This window comes from Centruroides sculpturatus, unplaced genomic scaffold, assembly GCF_000671375.1.
Source record: "Centruroides sculpturatus isolate CEXI.00-Female unplaced genomic scaffold, Cexi_2.0 scaffold1096, whole genome shotgun sequence".
Taxonomy (NCBI): Eukaryota; Metazoa; Arthropoda; class Arachnida; order Scorpiones; family Buthidae; genus Centruroides; species Centruroides sculpturatus.
Window position 1 is genome coordinate 154,414 of NW_019385525.1, and position 25,902 is coordinate 180,315.

The window sequence follows — 25,902 nt, forward strand, 5'->3', positions numbered from 1 at the left end:
CCCATTTTTCCTGAAAACTTCCAGTCGCGACCCGGACTCGAACTCGGATCCTCCAGTCGGAGAGTAATAAAGGTGTCACCCTTATTATTTTCCCCGACTATAAAATCATATTTGAATATTACAATGTATTTATCGCTATTACAATACTAGAGAGGAAAAAAAAATAAGGTTTTTCTATAAAATTTGACTTCTCGCCATATCAATAGTATTCACTTTTTTTTTTTTTTTTTTTTTTTAACGAAAGTTACAATAAAATCAAAAAGTTAATTCAAATTATTTTAATGTACTATTTAATTTTTAATATTTTCAGTGAACATTACTTATTTTATTTTTTATTTTTTACATTATTATCATATAGACATATTTTTGTCAAATATATGGCAACCGTGATGAGTAGCGAAATTAATGGCGGTTAGATTCGTATGTTTTATAATGTGAAAACATATATCTTGTTTCTACTGCATATACGAAATTGATTTTCTTTAAAATTCCATATTATACCTAACTTGGATTAATATTCAGGATTTTAAAAACTAAATTTAGAGTAAGTGCAACTTGAATTTACTACATTTGATTTTGAATTTCTTAGAATAATAGTTTCGGTAGAAGTTACTTTTATGTAATTGTTCATATCAATATGCTCTACAACTGTGTTAAAGTCCCAATCGCGTCATTCGGAGCTTGAATTGAGCCTCTTTTTCTCTGATTTCTGGTGTAGTCTGAAAGCTTTTGATTCAAGATAGGCAGTTATGTATTTGGATATATGTTTAATAGGAGCTTTCTTAGAAAGAACAGAATTAAATAGGCCTAATTACTATGGATGTGGATCCATAACAGAGAGGTGACATATCCTTCAATATTTTTATGTCAGTAGATTGTCTCCCCAATGTATTTTCATCTTATACCTCACTACAGAAATTAGGAATAGAAACAAGTATTTTACACAACACATATGCTTTATTTTTTAAATTTACTTAAAACCCAACAACGGAAAATTTTTCATACTCATTTCATTGGCCTTGTCATCCTGATATATGTGTATATTGACACTGATGAATACAAAGATAAATTCATATATATATATGTATATAGGAAATATGTATATTACATTTTGTAATATACATATTTCAATAATTAGTTGAATAATATAATAGAAGATTTAGCTGAATCCCTCTTTAATCTGTAGATGTACAATATTTCAAAATTTAAATTTATGTTTTATTTAACATGTAAAGTATTTAGAAGGCAGAGAATCTCCAAATTGAAGCCATATGATGAACTATAACATTAACCAAAGAAATTTATTCAAAATGAAGGCAATGAAGTGGCAGTTAGTCAATGTAAATTGAAATTGAAAAGCCAACACTGTCACTCACTATAATAAACAAAGAATACAGAGGTCATGCAACTTTACTATTTCTTAAACATTGATTCAGTCATAGGACATAGTTTGAATTTTAAACAAGGATTGGCAGCATTGTTGATGGCTTATAAAGAAATTAAAAAATATTTGTAAAGCAAAATGAGCAAATCTTTAATTCTTAGCTGTTTTAAGAATTGTGGTGCTTCTCATAATACAAAATAGTTTTAGGAGTTTAATTGTATTAAGGTATACACAAATTTTTCTTATAGTATTGTATTTTTGATGTAAAATTAAAGTCAGAGATTAAAAATAAAAAATATTGTTATTATTTTTTAAAGGTCAGTTAAAACATTTTTATAAACATTTTGGATATTGCCTTTATTCATCTTCAGATCAACATGTAGAACAAAAGATTTCAAAATTCTTTTCTTTGCACTTGTGTCATAGGGTTATCATTACAAGCAAGGTAAGTGCATTTTCTGTCCTTGTTTTTAAAGTTCTTTGTGATACCATCCAAATCCAAAGAGCTAGATATACACTCCCTTTTTAATTATTTATGAGGTTATTATATGTGGAGGTAGAGATGACCAGCTCTTGCACTGTACTTACTAGGTAGTTACTGTTATGCTGTATAATAATATCTGCCTGTTTCCAGTAAGGACAATGGAAGATCTATTCATCTCTATTTTCACATATGCTAATCTTATAAATGGAAAAGGTACCATATGTCTAGATCCTTGGTATTACAAACTAAAAACAAGGCTAGAAAATGCACTTATGTCACTTAATGGAAACATTACTATGCAAGTGAAAAGAAAGGAATTTTGAAATTCTTCATTCTACTTTCAATCAGAAGATAGATATAGGCAATGTCTGAAAACATTTATCAAAATGTTTAACTGACCACTAAAAAAAGATAACAATGGATAAGATAATATATATTAATTTCTAAATTAAAAAAAAAAAAATAAGGTGCATAAATTTTAATATGTAAAATAGAATAAATGTTGTATAATAAAAATTTTCATTTCACAATTATCGTTTACAAAACATTGCTCATAAATCCACAGTTTTACCAACTGCCATTTAATTTGATATAACTCCTGCATTTGGTAAGAATGTCAGTATTCAAATTTTGTTAAATGTTTTATAATTCATATACATATAACTAACACCTTATTCTTGCCGAGAAATATAAATTTATTCCAAACAAACATTTTCAACCTGATTTACAGGTCATCGTCAGGTTTAGAGCCATATTCGAATTAAAGGATTCCATCAATGGAATACAAAATTCAAAATTAAACATTAACTAAGCAACAGAATAAGATAAAAATAAAATTAAAATATTAAATATCCAATGGAGTAACATAAAACAAAAATATAAAATGTAAAAAAATGTACATAGAAGTATTAAGTAATACAGTTATTATGACTGGTTAGAGCTCTTATTAAACTTCTTAACTATAAATTTCCATGCAGAGGGAAGACTTTCTGCATCCCTCGCATTTAAACAGCCTTCCTGTATTTTACTCCTATAAATCTGCAACTTTTCCGCTGTCAACACCAAAGATGGAGAAGATAAAGGTTTTATGATGGTTGCCTCATTCCATTTGACTACAGATCCTGGTGTTTGCGCCATTTGGGACAAAATTGTTGCATTAGACTCCTTTCTGATATTATAACCATGCTCCTTGATTCTAAGTCCTAAACTCCTGGTGGTTACTCCAATGTAGTCTTTTTTAACGCCCAATTGTATATTTTCATAAGGTATTCTATAAACCCCTGCTTTCTCTTCCGACTTTATATCATCCTTATCATTCCTGAGGATTTTGTATAAATTAGGGGCCCTTTTTGTAAGCATCCTCAAACCTTTTCTGCAAGCAATCTCTTTCATAACACTATTCATACTTTCATTATATGTAAAGTTTATGATTCCAGTGGGAGCATTTTTAAAAGACCCTTTCTTGATGTTCGCTTCATACTTCCTAACCATTCCCAGAATTGCGCTTTTTTGGTAACCTAGGGTCTTGGCGATGCTTATTATTCTATTTATTTCTTTATTCCTGTCTAGTATTGTTTCACAATACAAAAATGCTCTTCTTATTAAAGCTCTGAAGGCTGCAATTTTATATTTATACGGATCCTTAGATTGGGAGGGAATATACAATGGGCTGTGGGATGGTTTAATAAAAACGCTAGTGAACAGGTGGCCTTTTTTGAATTTAATACCAATGTCTAGAAAATGCAGATCCAAGGAACCTAGGTTACCGAAAAAGCGCAATTCTGGGAATGGTTAGGAAGTATGAAGCAAACATCAAGAAAGGGTCTTTTAAAAATGCTCCCACTGGAATCGTAAAATTTGGAATAGTAATGTTTGGAATAAATTTATATTTCTCGGCAAGAATAAGGTGTTAGTTATATGTATATGTATGATTTGCTGAGTACTTTATGATATTATTGTTTTATAATTCAAAAATTTGTTTCTTGTGTACAGTACATTGTTACAAAGTGTTATGTAGCCTACAGAATCATGGCAGTGACTCTATGCCAAGTAAAAAGTCACTGACTATATATACAGGAATCAGAGTTGATTTTTCTGATCTCCAAAGGCTTAAAGTGATTGTGAATATCTCATTCAAAAGATAATTGATTTCTTAGGTAATGTGCAAAATTTCAGATTTTTCTATAAATGGGTTGCTGAAATATAAGCAGTGAAAAGTGCAAAAATTTCCAAAAAAAAAAAGCTGCATTTTCTTTCTTTTTTTTTTTTTTTTTGACAAAAACAATTTTCACTTTAGGCTGGGAATGTTATATGGAAATATGGAAGAGAAATCACATCAAATCATCATTAAAAACATGTACAGTAAGACCCCGCTTAACGCTGCCTTACTTAATGCTGATTTGATATAACACAGTCTGCTCAAAGCCTGAAAGCTCAAAATTTATGCCAATTTAAATTATCGTAGCATTTTATTGATTCGTATATAATATGATTATTTACCAACATGAACCAATCAGAAAAAAGTGGCAAAAAAGTGTACTTTCTTTAAATCTATGTTTGTTTGGTGCAATTTTGGAAAAATATAACATCACGGATGCCATGGGCAATATCGGCTTGACTTGGCAAGAATTAACTAATTAATGCACGAATGAAGTGTGGAAGAAGTTACAGCTGAAGGTATCCAAGAATTCTCAACAAGAAAAGCCTATTGCTGTATCATTAGGTTGACCGAAGTCAACCTCACCAATACAGCAGGATAACATCTATCAGTTTGATAACTGATAGGAGATGTAGATGAGCAGGATATTCAGGAGTTACAGCAGGTTTCTGGCAAGAGTCTTACTAACGATGACCTTCAAGAACTGGCAGAACAAGGAATTCATTTGGAACTGGAAAATAGAGATTCTGAAAATAAAGAACCCAAAGAATTTCTCTACAGATTTCCTTAGTAAAAGTTTGGTAAGATAAGCAAAATTGTTGATCAAATTGTAGCCAATGATCCAGATTTTGAAAGGAGTGCAAAAGCGAAATGAGACATTTTGGATGTGATCTTCTGCTACTGATATTTGCTTAAGAAAAGAAAAAAGTGACAAATGAAACTTCATGACTTTTCTGAAATTCTTGTGTTTTTGCAATAAAATCAGGATCTTCATCACAAAAAATGAACTTTATATTTTTGTGTGCATATGTTTGTGTTTTTTAACATATATTATTGTGCAAATTAATATGAAAAATAACTTTAAATTAATAAAAATAACTTAATATTAATAACTTTAATATGAAAAATAACTTTAATAAATAACTAAAGTAAAATTTGTTTATTTATTTTTGGTTGCATGTTCCCCTTATTTACTCTATGTTAAAATGACCTCGCTTAATGCTTTGTCATCTAGGAACGCATCCCCTGCATTAAGCGGGTCTTACTGTATTTATTCAATATTGCGAGTACTTTCAAAGACATGGCCTTCATTATTAGACAAAAATCGAACACAAACTTTAAACATAAGAACATAAATGCAACTTTTTTTTTTTAAATTCAGTGAAGGCACGAGGTTGGAATACCAACATACAGTCGACCCCCCTATAACGCGGTAGATACATTCCACTTTATAAGAATTTCACATTGTAGGAATCCTTAACTCCTTAAGCCTAGAGCAATTTTTGATATTAATGTAATTAAACATAAAAAATACTTAAAACTGAAAAAAAACGAAAGAAACGGCGAGCATGTTTTCTGATAAGTTATTTTTCTGCGAAAAATTCGTTGAACTTTGGAGACATCATTAATAGAAATAATTTTTATGGCCATTGAATAAGAAATGTTTTTTTCACAAGAAATGTATAAAATTACAGTACTGTATTAGACTTACAGTACCTAATTTATATACTGTACAGACGATAGTAAACTCAACTTACCCGCCTAAACTCTCTGTAGCGTGTAAGTAGTTCGGCTGCTCGTCCACTATTGGTCCAGATATGACCAATCCTGTCGCGACACGAGTTGGCAATGACGTTTTACCGCATGTTATGAGTCTCTTTTAGTGTCTTTATACGAATACAGTCACAATTTTTTTGCTGTGATATACGAATCCGCATTATATGAACCCGCGTTATAGGGGGATCGACTGTATATTCTTGTATTTAAAGTTTGTGTTTGATATTTGCTTGATGATGAAGGTTTTATGTCTTCAAAAGTACTTGTAATTTTTAATAAACACGTTTTTAACATCAGTTAGGTGTGATTTTTTTTTTTCATTTGGCACTGAAGATGTTCCTAGAGAAAAAATAATGGGTCTAGAAAGTTCAAATTTTAAACTTAAGTTGCCCTTGATATCAGTAAGGTGTAGACACAACTTCCTGACCAATAGGCTGACGTTCTTGGGGTTCTTCATAGAGCTATTTTACTTTTAATTTTTATTGTTTAATTTTATGCTTTTAAGGATAAAACTGCATCAAAACAAATAATTTTTATTTAAATGCTATCCAGAATAACTAAAGCTTAAATTTATATGAATTAAAACTTGTTATAATGATTTTACAGTACTAATGGGATATTGAATGCGTTCAGTTGATGCTCAGTGATGGCTGCTGATTGACAGGTAAAAATCTTTTGGATATGCTTAAAATAAGTATCCAGAAGATTTTTATCTGTATTGTTTTCTACCTTTTGTTTTCAAGCACCAAGCTTATTGAAAAATGTTTTAACATATTCTCGTTTATGCTTCTCAATAAAAGTACACAACTTCATAACAATTGTAACACAAAACAAAACTTTATTTTATTCACACTGTGGGCAACACTCAGGCACCCAACACTCAACAAAGCATGACACTCACCATGTGGCACTCTGGTCAGTACTGATCAGCCACACAAAAGAATATACAGGGTTCCTACAAACCTGGAAAGTCAGGGATTTTCATTAGTGTTCAGAAAAAGTCATAGAAAAACAGGGAATTTGTTTCCTTAGTTGCCTTGTTTATTTTGTTTACTAACAGTAAGCAGCAAGAAGTATTGTGGTACAATGCAACTTATGAAAAGTGGGTGCAGAATATTTTCAGGATCCAAAATTTCAGCCAAACATACACAAAATTCCTCCAAAATTATAGCGCACAAAATATACAAGCATACAACATATCAATTATGCAGTATTATAAGTTTGAGAGAAAAATCTAATACTTTTAATAATCTAACATTGATAAAAAAATTTTCAAATATTTTAATACTCTATCTTTCACAATTTACACTTTTAATTTGATGGGGAGGTGTTAATTGAACTGATGAAAAAAAAATGATGATAAAGAACCAAAAATGATAAATAACTTCATAGTAATTTAAGTGATATTATTTATCATTGTTTATTTTATAATTTTGTGATTGCATAAGAAAACAATTTCTGATTTCTGAAACATTTTTCCCAGTTTATTAATATTTTATGAAGCTTGGAAAATTGATTAAGGGACAAATTTAATGAATTTATACTTTTGTACATGGATTATACAGAATTTTTTAATAATAATAATGGCTTTTTTTTCAAAGCCATGAAGTTTTACAGTTATGAGTTAATAACAGAATAAATTATTATTATTTTTTAAATAAAACATTTTAGTTTTATGTAGAGAAGATATGCCATAATTCTTTCTTATTTTTAATTTTACTAATTCATCGATTATAAAAAATATACTGTATTTACTTACATATAAGGCAAGGTTTTTATTCATTTTTCACTGCTTCAAAAACAAAGGTCATCCTATACGTGCAAGCAAAGAATTCTTTGTGTTTTTGCAATAATTTTTGTGAACTGTGCATTCCCATTTTTTACTGGATGCTATGATGTTTAAAAACAAAACTATTTTATGTGGGTCATTTGGATCGTTTTTGTGTATTGTCAGGAGTAAAGATAAATAGCAATAGGAAAAGCAAAGCTTTTGAATTGAATTCCAAATTGAAATTCCAAAATCACATGGGAGCCTGATATAAATTTTAATCCATTCCACTTGAAAACAGATGATTATTTGGAAATCAGAATTCAGAGAAACTCTTAAGTGTAATCAACAGAGAGTGGATTCAACTGTTAATAATTGGCAAAAAAGGTTCCAATTCTAGTTTCACGTGAACAAATTATGTTGTCGATTTTCAAGATTTTTCCTTAAAGTTTAAAAGTAATTTTTGCAGCACAATGTGTGCATTTATATGCATTTGATATTTTATTTGTAATTAAACGAAATAAAATTAGAATTGTATTAATAAATGTAATTTTTTTTATTTTGATCTTTAAAGTCACACCTTGTGCTATATGTGAGATCGTCTTATACATGAGTCAATACGGTATAACTGTTAATTAGAAAAAATAATCAGTTAAAAAGTTAGAGAAGCAATAGTGTATGTGCGTAGTAAGTTGAGATATTTTATTTTGTTAATATACCATACCGTAACACCCTATTCACACTGTATACTTTAAGCTAGCTTAAATAACAAAGTCAGCTTAATACCCCGTTTGCACCGAGCATTTCAATCTAGATTGTGACTAAAATCAGAGACTGTTCCGTGGTGCAAACGCTCTCGACTGTTTCAATCTCAACTGAAACGAGGTTCAATCGCGATCGACTGGAGAGAGTTCTTGAAACTAGATCCAGTCATAAGAGAGATCCCACAATCCCACGCACGTGAGAAAATACAGGATGGCTGCAGAACACGTGTTGGGCTATCAACAGAGAACTAAAAAAGACATCTGGAGAGATGACGACATCTGTCTATTATTATATGTATGGCAAGAAAAAGTATTTATTTCTAACCAAAACTTCCATTTTGTTTGTTGGTGTTTGTGACTTACCGCGTAGTTACGTCAGTTTTATGATCGCGTGTAATAGCCAGGTTCTTCTCGAGCGGACTGCCTGTGCGAACAGCACAAGGTTCGACTAGCGACAGTCACAATCCAGATTGTAGGTAAATCGAGATCGAAGTGAGTCGTGGATTGTGTGCGAACGTAGTATAAGGTATGAAACATGAACAAAACTGACTTAACGTTAAACCAGTTTGACTACAAACAACTGGCTCAGCTTAAATCTCTTTCTCAGACAAGCTTAAATTGCTTCAAGCTTTCCTTGAAGTCTGCCACAAGTTTAAAAAAATGGTGGAAGCGTAGAACAAATCATAGTTAAGCACACGTCTTTTCTTTTACAAGAAAAAAAACACACCTTTAACAAATCCAGCAATGAAACTAAATATTAATGTTTTCAATCAGTTTAACAAAATCTTTGAAATGGCGACTATGAGCCTTTTCTTTTGCTCATCGTCGCCATTTCAATGATTTTGTTAATGATACTCTCCCTGTTAACATGTATACACTGCTTCAGTACAAGAAATTTAAATAATAATAATATAAATTTCTGTCCAGAATCCATTCTTATCACAGTTTTGTCATTTAGATGATAATAGTGAGAGAATTGTGCTGCCAATGACAATGACATCACTGATAATGAATGTTAATGATTTCTAACTAATGTTTTATGTATTTTAAATAAGCTATTTGTATTTTAAATTACTAAATATAAATTAATTTATGATGATTTATCAAAAATGAGCAAAATTTTATTTAAAATGTAATATTTAGTGCACCCGCTTAAAGGCTAAGTGAATAATTTGCTTTAATTACCTAGTGTGAACGAGTAGTTAATCTTGTTTTCGGCAATGTGACTTAACTTAATTCTGCTTAAATATTAATCCTGCTTAAAATGTATAGTGTAAATAGGGTATAAGGGATGTGATGGTCACTGAATTTTACAAAGTTAGTCAGGGAAAGTCATAGAATTTAAAACAAAAATTTGAGTAGGAATCCTGAATATACTTATTCCTTTATTCCCTTGTTTTAGGCAGGAAAGTTTCACCCCACATTTTTAAGGAATTACAAAATACACTCCTGAGTCACATGACAATTTCCATTAAGTTTTATACCTCAAAACATTGAAATGAATTTATATCACATAATAAAATAATAAATTCACACAAAATAAAATAATAAATTGAACTTAACACTTATCTTTACCAAAAAAAATCTCTTAAGAAAAAAGTTTGACTGTAATCTAAATTTTCATAATATTTTCCTTGGTGAAATTTTTTTATATCTCAAATGATTTTGTTTAGATATCCATAATAACAGGAATGAGTTTTAGAATATAATAAAATATAAAATTTTAAAAATTGTAAAATTAATGTGTGCTTTTTTAATAATAAATATTAATATAAATTACATATAAAAATATAAAATAATGTTTGATATTTATAAATCATTACAGAGTAACCATGTCAGAAAATAATGATAGTAGATCTTATGAAATAAGATTTGTCATCCCAGAAGGTGGACTTGAGAAAACTACTGAAATTATGAAAGCTGCATTTGGAGCAATGCAAAGTAATAGCTTTGATCCTCTTTGGATTACAGAAACAGAATGTCTCCAGTTAACAGAACAGCCATCAAAATTGTTTATTATTGATCCATTTGAAGGAAAGGCATATAAACATTTAGTATCATTAAAATGCCGAATTTTAGGACCATTATGTATTCTTGAATGCATACAAACAAATCAATCTCTTCCCTACAGATCATATCCGGTATATAGTGTGTCAATGAGGAAAGTAATTGTTACGACTTCAAATGTTGATAAAAAGGTTCGAGAAGAAATATCTAAAAAAATAGAACTTATGGGTGGCTATTTTAATAAAGACCTTACCAAAAGTGTGACACATTTAGTAGTTGGTGAGTATATTTAACAGATATTTCTAGATAAACATTTTGAAAACATTTAGATTTTATCTTTTGAAAAAACAGAATATTTGAGATGAAACCATCTAAACTGCATTAAGTATTGAAAGTAATAATAAGTTAATAAACACCAAGTATGTTGTGTCAAAATAAACATATATGACATACAAAGTGCAGTATAAAATCAAACATACAGTTTGTAAGACATCTGGTGTAAACAATATTTACATTTTCTGGTACTAAAAATTATATCTCTGCATCAGGAACTAGTCAAACATTTTATGCACCCAATCCAGAAGACATGTCAAAATTTCTTACATAGGACATCACATACTTGAAATCCAAAAACACAGGGACCTTACACAATTTATATTGTCCTTCAACCAATCATATGCCTTCCTACACCATACAAAATACTCTTTTCAGGCATAACAAACAATATATACCATTACATAGAATGACACATTATTCTCACAGAGCAACAAAACAGTTGTCATAGAAACCACACATGACAGGAGAAAAACACTTATAGATTCTGTCATTCACAAATAACACAGAAACTGACATTTGGCATACATAGATTATAAGAAGGAATTCAACACCATCTTGCACTTTTATGATTATTACATCTATAAAAAATATTCCTAACACTCATAACATTTACAGAAAACAAAATGTACCACATTACACCTCAGGCTTCACAACACATATGGCAAGGCATTATTCAGGTGGAATTCTTCAATCCAATCTGATTCTGTTTGCCTTGAACTCAGTTAAACCAGTGGTTTCCAAGCAGTGAGGCATTCCTCCCAAGGGAGGCGCGGAACACCTTCAGAGGAGGCATGAGCTGATACACACAATGTTATTCAGTGTATGACTGACAAGTAAGTGTGTGTGAATAAAAATGGACAAATACAATGTGGTAGCAAATGATGTTTTTCCATCACTCTCTTATTTCTTTTCTTCATCACATAAATAATGATCATTAGGACTGTTACCATATATTTTACTTAATCTACTAACTAAACTAAACTGTCTTGATGTTTAGAATGGACCACTATTTGGAGGTACACTCAAGGAGGCATACTGTAGATTCTCTTTGGTCTGCAGAATTTGCAGACCAAAGTGAACCTAATAATAGTAAATAATAAAGAAAAGAAAAAGTGCAGACAATATGACACAAGTTATATAAAGTTCAGAATTTTGTTGTTTTTGTAGCAAATGTGGCTTCTACAGCCCCAGTGTGTCATTTGTCTCAAGTTCTCACCAATGACAGCCTTAAAAGATATCTTGAAACAGTGCATGAAAATTATGTAGACAAGGATCAAGAGTTTTTTGTTTGAAAAGAGATGGAATTGAAATGGCAGAAGACTGTAATGTCAAAAGAAGCTATGGTATTTCAGGAAGTATTGAAAGCTTCTTATATAGTGTGTATGAAAATTGCTAAATGTAAGAAATTGCACAGTATTGCTGAGAATTTGTTGCTTCCAGCAGTTTTAGAATTGTGTCACATTATGAATGGAGAGGCATCTGCAAAGGCATTACGAACTATTCCACTGTCAAATAATACAGTTTCGTGGCAAATCGATGACTTGACTACAGATTTGAAAATGCAGTTATTAATAATTCAACAAATAAAATAAAGTCAAATATTTATGTTGCAACTTGATGAATCAATCAATATTTCTTCACAGGCTCAGCTTATATATTATATGAGATTAGCCACAGAAATTTGTAAAATGATCCTAACAACAACTTCAGGTGAAGACATATTTGCTTAGTTAGTGAATTTGTCTGTGCTGAAGGCTTGACTTAGATTGATTGTACAGGTTTTTGCATCAATGGTACTGCAGCTATGACAGGGAAGAATAATGGCCTTGTAACTCAAGTGAAAGCTGTAGCTCTGGCAGTAAAATGACCTGCATATGGGTCTGACAGATTTAGAACTAAACATCAATCATTTTGTGCAATTCAAAACAAGCTCAAATTTTACATTTATGTTTACAGTTTGTGAAAATATGGAAAACAATTTTTTAAATTTACATTATTATAACTTTATTCAGAAGAAATAAATTCCTGGTTGTACACTATATACAGATATTATACATTTTATTTGTGCAAAGTGCTGTTGGTAGGTATATTTGTATTTTTAATAGTGCAGTTGTATTTTTCCTTCATATTTTCAATCAAACTTTACTGATATTATTTAGTTTGTAATGAAAAACAAATAAATACTGAATATAGAGCAATAAACACATGCATATTCCAGGGAGGCAATGTTGCATTCAAGCCCTGATCAAGGAGGCATACTGTAGAAAAGGTTGGGAACTTTTCTACAGTATGCCTCCTTGATCAGATTAAACAACAAAAAACTACAGCTACAACATCAAACACAGTACTTAACATATCTTACGTACATGGACAACATAAAATTCCATACATCTACACAAGCACAGTTAAATCATCATTTGGAAGTTACATACACTTAATCCATTGACATTCACTTGGTTTTTGGCCTGGACGACTGCAGAATATTCCTTTAAAAAAAGAATTCTTAAGAAAAAGATGATTTTATACTAAAAAATGGATACATCATTGATGAAGGCAAAGTCTATGTATATTTAGGATTTCAACAGGCCACAAATAAAACAAAGACTAACAAAACTTTTAACTTTTTAAATTAAATACTAACAACATAGTTGAATGCAAAACACTTCTAAAACAATCAACCCATATATTGTTCAGTATTGACAATCATTTGAATTTATGCATTAGACATACAGACTAGAGCAGGCATAGCCAACATATGGCTCGTCTAATGAATTTATGCAGCCCACAATTAATCTTTCAACATTAGCTACTGAAGTCCAAATAGCTTGATAAAAAATTCTGATGCCTAAAAAAAGAAAAAAAAGGTCAACAACTCACTGTGCGTTTAGAGTTAACCCTCCATTACAAATCTCTTAAGTACAGTAATACCTCGACTTATGCTACCCCGACTTATGCGAACCTGGAGTTATGTGATTTTCAAATTTCGTCGATTCGTCTTTTGTTTGAGCACCAGACAACTCTCGATTACTCAATCCCTCCACACTATTGTTCGGCTTACATGTTCAGCCGTGTCGCGCGGAATCAACACATAGCCACAATTTATTTTGTGTTATTTATTTCTGTGTTTGTTATATCTACGGAGACTTGAGAGACTTTATGTGGTGATTTCTTCTAACCATGAACAAATCAAAAGACGAGATAAGATTAACGAGAACATTTATTAGCTTACATACATCCGACTTGGATTTTACACAAATTGGGAATTAACCCCGACTTACGCGGTTATCGCTCGGTCCCACCTATCATGTAAGTTCGGGGTATCACTGTACAGCGTAGAACATTGATAAAGCATGATAATATGAAAAATGTATCTGTAATCTCTATGTACATTTTAGTCTCTTCGGGGTGACACCACAATGAGATCTCGCACTACCTCAAAATCTTCCTAGGGCAGCCTCTGGTTTGGCTCGTGAAAAAAGTTTTCTTTCCAATTTGGCCCTGGGGCAAAAACTGTTGGCCACCCCTGGACTAGAGCAACCACCAAAGAAAACATGAATAACATTAACCAAGCACAACAAATTCTAATCATAAGTCATTCTTAAAAAAGCTGATTCTTCCTTTAATGAAGAATAAGGCTGCACAGATAAAGTAAATCTTTACTGCTAACAGATACAGATAATGCAAGAGCTTTTTTTTAAAATAAGAAATAGTCACAATTACTCAAAGCTATAATTCTGCAGACAAAAGCAGTATACCAAATCTAGACAACAATGACATAAATCTAACAATATTCCGGTATTCCCCTACTTATGAACAGTTTAAGTTCCTGAGTTTTTGTCATAAAGTTTGAAAACTAACCTAGAAAGTATTGTACATTTGTACACAGTAACGACTTATTGTTAGTATTTGATCTTTCATTGTACTTAATAGAATACATTATGCTCATTTATCTGCTTGCTATTGCTTAGTAATGGGGTGTTTAAAATGCTGGTTTTGTTTTTTTTTCAAACTAATGCACTTAGTTTATAATTTCCACTTCAGTTTTACAGGTAAAAGAGCAAAACTTCTTGAATTTATTTCTACTGCTAGATTTACAGTTACATTTTGGATGCATTTTCAAAGCACTAATCATAAAAGTTTATTAAAATTGCAAACAATATCAAAAAATGCCATTATTCTAATATTACTGACTTCAATATCACCTCATGAGCAGCAATGGAACCTTCAGATTCATGTGAAAATGAAAAATGATGATACGTGATAGAAATATGCCCACATTGTTTATTCTGACTAAAAACAGACTTCAACATCCTGGATCCAAAAGGAGCACCATGGTAGGCACCCTAATGATCCCAACCAGGATGTTGATTGGAACTGCACCAAACTGCTAGTTGGCTCTGGGATTCCTCTTTAGAGAGATGGAAGCATTTATGATTGCCAAAAAAGACCAATAAATACAAGAAACCACAGGAAACACATTTTAAAAGATGCAACACTCACAGATGACACTTGTAGGAAATGCCACAAAACTATACATTACATCAGGTTGTAAGTTTTTAACACAAAGTGACTAATTAAGTCTTTCTTGTATCTATCATCTCCATTATTTCTTTAAAATACTGATTACTTACATTGATATAACCAAATAGCAAATGTAATCAGAAGATTATGCACAAACATAACCTACTACATATTCAAGAATCATACTACAAATATGCACAGACAATCATTGGAAAAAATACACAAAATATACTATGGCTGAGTTATAATCATAGACAAAACAATCCATCACAATAGATTGGATATCATATTCATTGACAAACAAAAAAATCATACATCATTGACATAGCTGTACCAAACACCCATAGCAATCAAAATAAAATTAAGTAAGAACTCAGTCACAAAATAAAGCATCTGTGGAGACTGGATGAATTACTGTACTTATTGTTACTTATAATATCTATTCAAGAAAGGACAATTGGTACCAGTTGTCCTTTCTTGAATAGGTATTATAGTAATGCCTTGTTGAATACAATTTCTCCCAATGTAAAACAAATTAATACATAGTAACATAACCAGAGAGATGACCAGGCCCTTGGTCCTATTTTACCTTTATAAATAGATTTAAAAAAAAATATATCCAGGAAAAAAAAACAGCTTAAATGCTGACAAAGACCAGCATAATTGGGATGAAATGGTCTCTTATGCCCTCTGTCTAAAACACGACAGTGCATGCTTTGATTAATAAACTGCCATTCTATCTTTTCTAAGGACGTGATCCTACATATCTATTTGATATATAGAACCAAATAAAATAAAGTACAAAAATTATGCATGTGAGCTTAGGTTATAACTAGCTGCTGCTTACAAATCAGCACAACAATATTCAGTAAAGGCTACTAATGATAGGAAGTTGTATCATCAGCTCAAATATAAACCCTAAAAATTTTTAGTAGGCGACAGATATTTGTAAATGAAACAGCAATAATGCCAGGTTTGGAAAAAAGTTAGTGCTTAGACGGTCATGATCCTATAGAATTATGTCAGAGACTAGTCCTTTAGATTTTATAATTAAACATATATACAAGGTTGTTTAAAAATAACCAAACTTTACTTTTTTAATTTTTATTCTTCAAGTTACAGGTTATTAGTCCTTGTCTCGTTCAAAGTATCCCCTCCCTTATTCACATACTTATCCCAGTGATGTTGCCACTTTGCAAAGCAGTCCTGGTAAACTTCTTTCAGAATGTCCTTTAATGCTTGTGGAAAATTTGTTTTAATGTCATCAGCTGTCAAAATGGCATTCTTTCAGCACTGATTTTAATTTTGGAAACGAGAAAAAATTATAGGGAGCCAGGTTTGGTGAGTAGGGAGGCTGGGGAGGACTGTCATTTGATTATTGTCTCAAAACTAGTGAATTGACAAGGCTGAATGCATTGTCATAGTGAAGGAACCATAAATTATCTCCCCACAATTCTGGTCTTTTTTGCAAATTTTTTCACGCAACTGTTTCAAAACACCTGCATAGTACTGATGGCTGACTATTTGACCTTGAGGCAAAAATTCAAACTGCACAATTCCATTGAAATCGAAAAGAACAGTGATTATCACTGTGACATTGGATCGAGATTGTTGTGCTTTTTTCGGGTGTTGGCATCACATGTGTTCAATCATCACAGTGTTGGCATCATGTGTTCAATCATCACAGTGGGTTGGCAAGGGATCACCCTTGTCAATCCATTGTGATGATTGAACTTTTGTCTCAATATCTTAGCCCTTAACCCAACTCTTACCACTCATTATGATCCTTTGCATGAATGTTTCATCATCATTGACTTGTTGAAGGAGTTCCAGGCAAATGCCCTCTTGATTTTCCTTTTGCAGTTAGTTTATCAAACAAGGAACAAATTTTGCTGAAACTCAATGCATGTTCAATTTTTCTATTAAAATGTCATGGCACAACCCTATTGAGATCCCAACCTCTTCTGCAAGTTCTCTCTCTGTCAGTCAGATGACGATTTACAGGCACCAGATCCTTGATTTTCTGAACATAAGTGTCATCAGTTGAGGTTGAAAGGCCTTCCTGGTTGAGGGACATCTTCAACTAATTGACAACCACTTTTGAATTGGGTAAACCATTCGTAACACTGTACAACCTAGAGCATTGCCTCTGTAAGCTTGATTCAAAAGTTGAAATGTTTCTCTAAAAGTTTTCCCTAGTTTTATGCAAAACTTTATGTTGTATTGTTGCTCCCATGAATTGCACATTGCATAAATCACTATGAATTGTTATTGTTATTGTTCCGTGTTATTGTTTTTTGAATGAAACGAGATATCAACAGTCTGAAAAAAGCAGCTTAGTAGGTTATCACAAACATAGTGTTGCCAACAACACGATGCTAGGACATTCCATTTCCGCCCAATTCAAAAAGTTTGGTTATTTTTTGAACAGACCCCATACACAGGGAAAAAGATGATGCATGTACTGTACGTGTAAATCGACTAAAACCATCATTGGCACAAGTGGAGTTTACTGTTCCTACTTCAGTAAATGCGGAGACTGAAGAGAGGAACATGTGAGCAACCTTCTACATAGTACGATCCAAAAGTTCGGGGACTTAGCATAAAATTCCTTACCTTAAAAAGTTTATATTGTCGATGCACAACCACCTTCAAAGTAATCACTTTGGGTGATGATAGATACACTTTTGCCAGCGCTCATATCAATATAACTTCTGGAAGCCATTTTTTGAAACCTCCTGTAAGGCCTCCTGTGATGCTGCTCTCACCTCATCTGATGACACAAAATGGTGTCTCTGCAAATGCTTTTTCATTGATGGAAACAAATAGAAATCATATGGAGCTAGTCTGGTGTGGAAGCACATTAATTTGAGTTTTGGTGAGAAACTGTGTGATCATTTGGGACCAATGTGCAGGTGTGTTGTCATGCAGAAGGTACCAGTCTCCACTTCGCCAGATCTGCAGCCGTTTACGACGAATGAATTCCCTCAAACGATGTAAAATGTCTAGATAATGCTCCTTGTTTACTGTTCTGCCTTCGGGAATAAATTCTGAATGAACAATTCCTTGGGAATTAAAAAATACCTCCATCATGACTTTCCCTTTGCTCTGATCTTGCTGGAATTTCTTTGATTATGGTGAGGAGGATGATTTCCAAGTTAAAGAAGTGTGTTTTGATTGAATATCAAATAAATAACACCACATTTCATCACTTGTTATGATGTGGTTCAAAAAAGCTGGATCCTTATCGGCTTTGTCAATTAAATCACCCAATATTCTCGTTCATTCTTCCTTTTGTTCAGAAGTCAAAAGCCGAGGGACAATGTGCTGAGACACTTGGTGCATGTTAAGATTTTCCGTTAAAATATGCTGGCAACTAGTCTTTGATAAGTGAATAGCCACAGCGATTTTTCAAGGGTTTGGCAACGATCTTTGCGAACACATTGACAGACCAACTCAACATTTTCCTCATTCCATGAAGTCGAAGGTTGGCCAGTGTGTTCATCGTCTGCGATAGATTCTCGGTCCTCTTTAAAATGCTGATGCCATTTGTATACCTTCGATTTTGCTGTGGTAGAATCACTGTACACCTTAGCAATTTTAAAGTCTCTGTAGGTGTTTTATCTAAACGCTCACAAAATTTAATGTTGCAGCGCTGTTCTTGAAACTCCATTTTTATTATGTCGCAGAACAAAGGTAACTATCTCTGGAAGAAAACAGCAGTGCTCGCAGTTTAATCACATGACATGGGCAAAACCAACCTGAACACGGAGGGGTGGTTTGGTAGTCATTTCATACTCTGTAACTTCAAATACATGCTTTTGTTGTCATAGATTACTGCAGTCCCCGAACTTTTGGATCATACCACATACTTCAGAACAGCCATGGTTAGGAAATTTAGACTCCTGAGATGAAATATTAACCTCCATCCCCCATATCAAGCAGAAGAACTTGTGCAGGAGTCAGCAAGTCAGCAAATGTCAGAAACAGTACAGACTTAACAATAGGTAATGCCAATGCAAACCTCATACAATTATGCTCGTAGGAGTCTGAGACCAGTAGGCAAATACCCCTAGGTTTTACTTATGTCAAATAGGTGTAGACGAATTGCAGTCACACTTCTTTGAAATGCAAAAGTAGGTGAAGCATCATCGTCCTGAGGGCAAGATCACAAACGCTTGCCACTACTTACACTGATTGGTATATTTACAAATTATGAATGGTAATCCCTCTATGGAGGAGTGATTACCATAAAAGAAAAAAAATGAATGTTCATTAACAGCAATGCATTTTTCAAAACCAAAACTGTTGTGAAAAAAAAATTTACAGAAAAATAACATAGTTGTGAAAGAAACACTGATGACTTTGTCAAAGGTTGAAAGGTTTATATAATCAAGGTTAGGAAAATTTTTCCCAATTTTGAGGACCTGATGATGACATCTGTCATGGTTAAAATAACAAACAGAATAAAGATGGAAAATAATGAGTGACCTTCAGAGAAAGACCAAAATTGTCGTCATTATGAATTTAATGTACAAAATGACATGATTTGCAAATAGACTCTCAGACAAAGTGACACTTGATTTGTTGCTATTTGCATTGGAAAAAGCCAATGACAGAAAAATGTCACTCATTCAGAAGATTGACATCTATAAAAAGGAGCCAGAGATGTAGCTGCAGAAAGACATTTGTGACTTCTGAAAATGGTCAGCACGTATACTTGTACCAAATGCATACTGAAAGCACATGTACTGTACAGTAGAGCGGTGTTTATCCGAATCAATTGGGGACTGGGGTTGTTCAGATAACTTATTTTTCAGATAACCGATTATGCACAAAAAAATACATTAACCTATTCCATGTTGAAATTTTTCTCCGTTGCGTGTCGCTTCGCATTGAATTTTCGTCGATGTTAAGCCTAACAAAAATTTTTATAATAATAATTGTGGCTATTGTATCATTAAAAATTATTTCTTTATTTTGTACAAACAAAATAAATATATTGAAAAATATAAAAACAAAAAAATTATACTGTAGAAGTTAATCTAGTATCAAAAATGTTTGATTCAGCACGACACAGTCTGACTGGAACGCTTTTGGTTAACTGACGTTTCGATTGATCAGCTTTCGGATAAACAACACTCTACTGTAATAGCTTCTGTGTTCACCTTCTTGTTGTGACAGATGAGTCAGATCATAGATTGAATCATTGTTCATGATACTAAACAGATGAATGGGAAAGGAACAAGAACCTGTTTTAAGCATGTGTATTAATTACAGGGAGGAACTTTCTCTGTCAGCAGCTTTGCAGGCCTTTTACAAACCAGCATTATAATATTTAGTTATCATAGGACCTGTGGCACATGCCTGTACTCATGCATGGAATTTTATTCCATTTTGTGTAATGTTTAGGCAAATGATCCAACACTGCCTTTTTAAATCCATTTCACTCAATAGATATTTCGATACAATATTGTTCAATATTTTTGAACATTTGAATCTGTCTAACACTTTTCAGGGAAAATTTTTGAATTGAAATAATGTGACTTCCACTTGCATCATTAGTTTGTAGATAGTTAATTGGGAGTTCCTGCTCCTAGATTTCCATATCTGGTTTCATTTTTCATCTATCTAACTCCATTCTCGAGATTAAGGAAAGACAGATGGACAGACAACAGTGGGAATTTATAGGTATACAATTTTTTCAAACTGCTGCCCAATTATAGTATTTTTATTAAGAAAGATTCACAGACACATCCAGATAGTCACACATGTTCAAAGGTATCAAAAGTTATATTGAAGCAGTATTGCAATCATTGTGTGGAATTATTTTTATTTTTATTGTTAATTTTTATTTATTTAATTTATTGTTAATTCACTTTAACTTTATTATAAAATTGAAATTAGAATAATAATTCCTGATCTAGCAACTTTGCAAAAACTTAGCTTTGTGTTTATATTTTGATCGCTAATGATGCAAAGCCAAGTAATTAGAAGATTTCTTAACATAATTTTCTGCTTAAAATATTTATATTCTAGTTAAAATATTTGGAATTAGAATAGATTAATATATTAAAATTTTATTCATTCCAGGGAGTGTTAGTTCTACTAAATATAATGTTGCTGTCAGTTTTGGATTACCAATAATGAAGATTGACTGGATACATGATTGTTGGGATAATGGTCAATATCAGCAAATTCATGCAACTAATGAAATTTACAAGAAATATTTGTGTCCTCCATTTTACGGTCTTAGTGTTACTGTGTCACAGTTGACAAATGAAGAAAGAAAAAATATACAGCAATGTATTGAAAAGAATGGTGGTAAATATTCAGGAGCAATGAGAGCAAAAGAAGTAACACATTTAATCCTAATGGAACCAAAGGGTGAAAAGTATAAATTTGCTAAAGCTTGGAAAATTAAATGTGTAAAATTGAATTGGTTATATGATAGTTTAAATGCTGGTTTTTGTAAAGATGAAAAACTGTATCAGTTAGATGATGGTTCAGTTCAAAATATTTATACTTCTACACCTGAAAAAGGAAATTTAATAGAAAAAATGAAAAATATAAACTGTAGTACAATATATGATAACACTATTTCCTGCCTTGAAAGTCGCCTGGAAGAGACTACAAATATTAATTCTGTGACTATTGCTCCAGCAAATAATTCTTTTAATATATTAGACGAATTTAATGATATTTTAAAAGTTGGACAATTTCTTGATGGTTGTAGAATTTATGTCAGTGGATTTAGTGGATTACGATTAGAAAAATTATATAAAATCATTAATGCGGGAGGAGGAATGAGATTTAATAAACTAAATGAAAGTGTTACTCATTCTGTTTTAGGAGAAAAAGATGATAATATTTTAAGATTCATTGAGGAAAAAGGAATGAAATGCCATGTTGTATCCTATTTGTGGCTTGTTAATTGTTATAAAGAACATACATTACTTGATGAAGAACCTTATAGATACATTAAAAATATTACTTTAAGTCCACAAATATCTTCAAAAATAGAAAGTGTAGAACATTTAGCATCACATCATAATGAAACTCAACAGCCAAATAATTGTAGAAACATTTCTACAAACATTGATAATAGTTTTTCTGACATAATTAATCAGTATTTACCAAGTGATGATGATAAAACTATAAAATCTGATAAATTAAAAAGCGAAAACAGAAATAAATCAGAAATGCAATTTTTTTCTGAGTTTACTGCTCATATTTCTGGGTTTCAACCAAAAGATTCTATGTTACTTTCTGAGATGTTTCAATCTGCTGGAGGAAAAATTGCAAAAGTAAATTCAAAAGCAGATTTACATATTGTTCCACTAATCGGAACATCAGTTAATTTTAGTGCAGTAAATATAGTAACTAATTACTGGATTCAAATGTGTATTGAAAAAGAAAAATTACTTCAGTTTGATTTCCATCCCTTATGTAAACCATTAAACATTAATTCTGAAATTCTGAAAGGTTGTGTAATATCATTTAGTCAGTATACTGGAGCTGAACGTGATGGTTTAATGGAATTAGCTGAAAACATGGGGTCATGTACTCAAGAATGTTTTGTTCGGAAAGCAAACAAAAAACATGGATTGTTACCAAATACACATTTGATTGTTGCTGTCTCAGAAGGTAGTAAATATGAAGCATCTAAAAAGTGGAATATTCCAGCAGTTACAAAAGAATGGTTATTTGAATGTATTAAAATGGGTAAGAGAGTAAATGAAGTTGATTACTTGCTTGATCTGCAAGAGTCAGTATCAAAATATGACAAAACATCCATTACTGTCACAAGAAGTATTTTAGAAAATAACCAATTAGTTAATACACTTATTGATGCAAATCAAAAAGAAATAGATTCAAAAGATGATATATCTGTGATTGAACAAGATAATGATATCATATCTAATCCTGTCCAAGATAAAAAGCTTGAAGAACCAATTCAAAAAAATAATATAATAAAGTCATTAAATATTACAAATGAATCATCCACATCTTCAAAATTTCTTGATTCAAATGAAGTTTACCATCCTGATTATGAAGTAAACTCAGTTTTATCAATGTTAAACAGCCCTATTAATAGTGATAGTAAAGACAGAAAGAAAAGTTTGCCTATTCAGGATCTTTTTGCAGAAAAGATATCTGCAGCTTTGAGAACCATTGGGGTTGAAGATCTGGATAAAACAGGAAGTGATTGTGAACAAGATAAAAATAATAATAAACCTTTAAAAGGTGTAGTTTTGTGTGTTTCAAAAAAACTTAGTAATAAACAAGGAGAATTAAATAAGATAGTTCATTCTCTAGGTGGTAATTTTAGATGGAGTTATAGTTCTGATTGCACTCATTTTGTTTATCAGGGGAAATCTAGTTCAGCTCGTGATTTTAAGACTGCTCAAGAACAAGGTAAAAAAATTGTCTCAATTGAATGGATATATGCATGTCGCGATGCTCATGCACTAGTTGATGAGAGTCAATTTTCACCAACTTATAATCCAAGACTTTCACTTTTGGGGCAGATTTCTGTAAAAAAATTAAATTGTCAAGATGAAAAAACTTCAAAAAGACTATCATATCCTAATAATCCAAATCAAGTTGAGTTAGATATAAAAAAAGATGTTGTCGATGGAGAATCAAAAGCATTAAATAATTTCACTCCTGAACAAGAAAATGAGAAAGACATAAGTAGAGAACTTGAAGAATTGTTAAATGCTAGTAAACGTAAAACAGAAAATATTCACTCTTCTCCAAGTCCAAATTCTAAGCAGATAAATTTTAATGTATACAATCATAATTTAAAAAAACAAGTCCATGTTTCTGAGAAAGAAAGAATAAATAAAATTAATAAAAATATTTGGGAGAACAAAAATGAAGTGCTACCATTAGAAGCTTTTACCCAAAGTGTACCAATTACATGGGATGATCCTACTGGCAGAAGTGAAAGAGAAAAATTAGCAGATCATATTAATCAAGCCAATCTTGGTACCGAATCATTTAGTCCTCCTAGTATTAATGTTGGAAATGAAACAAAAAATTCAGATGAAAATGAAACATTTGCGCGCACAGTTCATATGAAAAATCCCAGTGATGACAACAGTATTAATAATTTACAGCATAATCCTGATGAACAGATTATCCAAAACAAAAGATTCATGTTTTCTGGTTTTACAGAAAATGAAAAAGCACATTATTCTGAAATCCTAAGAAATATTGGAGGCATTGTTTTAGATACTAGAACTTTTGATAATACAACAACACATTTAATTCTTGGTCAGCCTTTGAAGAATGAGAAATTTTTAGCCAGTGTTGCATCAGGATTATGGGTACTCCATAAATCATATGTAGAGTCTTGTGCACAGGCTGGTTGTTTTGTTGATGAAGAAATATATGAATGGGGTGGCACTACAACTCAGACTTTTGAATATGCTCTTCAAGAAAAATACAATAAAGTGGCAATGTGTCCTCGTCGTTGGAGAATTAAAATAAGTAAACAAAATAAACTTGACAGGTATGGTGCTTTCAGAGAGTGGAAAGTTTTAATTATTGCTGATAAACAAAAATCTTCAACTTACAAAAGAATATTAGAAAGTGGTGGAGCTGAGATCATTAAACCAGAGGAAGATATGAATAATGTCACACATGCATTTATTGAGGTATCTAAAGAAGAGTTAAACAAAGTTGATTTAGAATCACTAGTATCTTCTGGAGTAAATTGTTTAAAACCAGAATATATAGCTTTTTATTTGGTAGAAATAAATCCACCTTCAGAAGAAAAATTTTTAATTCCCCAAGTTAAACAACTATTGGAAAAACATGCAAACAAGAAAAGAAAATTGGAAGGTAGTGAACAACCTAATAAGAAATACCAATATGAGAGGTGATTAAATTTTAAAAAATTCTATATATATGTAGAATTCCTTTCTGACATTTGTTAAAAATAATGTACGGTATAAATTGTTTTTTTTATGAATTACATACTATCAATAATTACTCGGTGTAAATACTCATAAAATTGTATTTATAATTTTGAGATACAATATTTATGTGATAGTGTATATAAGTTTATATTTCATAGCAGTAATAAAATGTATATTTTTAAACAGTAATTTGTATTTTTTTAAAGATATATTTAAAAATATGAATATATTAAAGAATCTTTTTTATTTTTTCTTAAGTATTTTAAGATTACGTGAGAATTTTCATACCCAGAATTGATAAAATTTTAAAATTTGCTTCAGTTACATTGTTCATAAAATTCTGAAGTCCATAATATAAACAAAATCTCAATGCACTGACATCAGAAAATAAAGCTGAGACATTGAATTTTTGTGACTCAGGCTGCAAAGATAATAGTTTCACTAGATCTGGATAACCCAAAATACAGTAACCTCCCTATAAAACGAGTTCATATAATACGGCGAAGAAATTGCGATCGTATTCGTATAAACATGCTAAAAGAGGGTCGTATAATCGCCGACTCGTGTCGCGACAGGATTGGTCGAATCTAGACCAATAGCGGATATTGCACAAACCGTTGAGTTTAACGAGCAGCGGACCTACTAAAAACCATTTATTATTTAACGGCCATAAAAATTATATTTATATTAATGATGTCTCCAAAGTTCAGTAAATTTTTCACAGAAAAATAACTTATCAGGAAATATGCGCCCGCCATTCGATGCGCTGCTTCAC

General features: G+C 31.6%; 1 protein-coding gene across 2 annotated transcripts; it reads left to right on the forward strand.

Moving 5' to 3' along the window:
* Window positions 1–389: 389 nt before the first annotated feature.
* LOC111639812 (DNA topoisomerase 2-binding protein 1-A-like) lies at window positions 390–25,707 on the forward strand. 2 transcript variants are annotated; one of them, XM_023385763.1, is made up of 3 exons: window positions 390–544; window positions 10,160–10,620; window positions 21,292–25,706. In XM_023385763.1, exons 2-3 carry the CDS (start codon window positions 10,167–10,169, stop codon window positions 25,089–25,091), a joined length of 4,254 nt encoding a protein of 1,417 aa, XP_023241531.1. In that variant the 5' UTR covers window positions 390–544; window positions 10,160–10,166; the 3' UTR covers window positions 25,092–25,706. The 2 variants fall into 2 exon arrangements, with proteins under 2 accessions (XP_023241531.1, XP_023241530.1); XM_023385762.1 differs by lacking the exon at window positions 390–544 and adding an exon at window positions 587–841 and having other exon boundaries at window positions 21,292–25,707.
* The last annotated feature ends 195 nt before the right edge of the window (window positions 25,708–25,902 follow it).

Coding starts and splice junctions, on each gene's coding strand:
- LOC111639812 (XM_023385762.1), top strand. CDS start 750: ATGTATTTGGATATATGTTTAATAGGAGCTTTCTTAGAAAGAACAGAA. Junction 842..10,159: donor TGTGGATCCATAACAGAGAG/GTGACATATCCT, acceptor AAATCATTACAG/AGTAACCATGTCAGAAAATA. Junction 10,621..21,291: donor TGTGACACATTTAGTAGTTG/GTGAGTATATTT, acceptor TATTCATTCCAG/GGAGTGTTAGTTCTACTAAA.